The 1,146-nt window shown below is 47.1% G+C and overlaps 1 protein-coding gene across 1 annotated transcript; it reads left to right on the top strand.

Annotated features, from left to right (window-relative positions):
- Window positions 1-266: 266 nt before the first annotated feature.
- On the top strand, window positions 267-865 carry Pmar_PMAR027456 (hypothetical protein; the record flags this gene model as incomplete). Its single annotated transcript, XM_002766035.1, has 3 exons — window positions 267-392; window positions 492-696; window positions 742-865. Coding segments are annotated over 3 exons (455 nt in total), but the record flags the coding sequence as incomplete, so codon positions are not given.
- Between the last annotated feature and the right edge of the window lie 281 nt (window positions 866-1,146).

Here is a 1,146-nt window from a genome sequence, read left to right as displayed (position 1 = left end):
TTCGATACCACACTTCCTCCACATCGTAAGCTGCTTTATTGTAATGTTATCAGTCGATCTTTCGACAGAGGTTCCTTTGGCGTGGCTTCACCCTACTAGTTACCTCAGCCCATCGGGATGCCCGTAAGGGTGTACAAGTGCAGGTCAATGCTTCCATCGGTGGTAAGGAGTACCACAAACATCTGGACCCAGAAGAGCTTATAAAACTACGCCTTTCGATGGGTACATAGCATGATTAGCATCTATTTTGGTATCTATTACCACAGGGATAGAGTTTAATAAGTATGAGACCACAGTAGCGGCCCGTCGAAAGTCAGCGAGTGAGTTCGCTACTGAAGGTCTACTACCAGCACTTGCCACGTGGGGACAGCATACACTTGGGATGGACAACGGTGAGCCAAGGAGGGACACTCATTGCACGATAGCCCTTAGCTTTTGGAGTACTCCATGAAGCCGACGTTATTCGTCAAGGTGAGGTTTAATCCTTTTAGGTCAGTGTGTCGTGACCTTCAATATCCCTGTACAACATTATGGTCAATTGAAGGGTCGTTTGATCCTACAACCATCCCCAGCGGATGCAGTTCCTCTATGTGTGGTTATGTCTCGGGAAGCTGATCGCCTCAAGTACTCTAACAAAGAGTTGAATAAAAAAGTGCAGGAGATGGAGGTCCAACTAGAGGTCCTCAAAGTTGATCGGTGGGGTCTACACATGATGCTGGCTTTGAAGCTGTCTACTCTCAGCGCCTCAGCATCCACCTCTGCTGGGGAGTCAGCAGTAGTAGTCGGAGCGAAGCGGAGGCTACTAGATGACTCTGGTGGTACACCGATGACGCAGTCCTCTACGAAGAAAGCTAAAGACGAATGAATTGATGGTGTGTACTTTGTGTGTTACTTTGCTCATGCAAATAGACTATCCATAACTTGCGTTGGACAGTCGGGGGGGGGGAGTGCTGCAGAGGGCTGTTCATATCTCAGCTATTATCATCCTTTAATGGAACTTGGAGTTCAATGCTCTGGATGGCAACAACCAAGTCATACTATCAGAGAAGTATGGGCCATCATCATATTTCTCTGAGGAGCACATCCCTAGTGATTATGAGATGAACATCGAGCTATTATCGTCAACCTGTTTACAGCATATAGACA

Source organism: Perkinsus marinus (assembly GCF_000006405.1).
Source record: "Perkinsus marinus ATCC 50983 genomic scaffold scf_1104296973810, whole genome shotgun sequence".
Classification (NCBI taxonomy): domain Eukaryota; phylum Perkinsozoa; order Perkinsida; family Perkinsidae; genus Perkinsus; species Perkinsus marinus.
The sequence above is the reverse complement of the archived record's forward strand: the minus strand, read 5'-3'. Positions and strand labels throughout refer to the sequence as shown.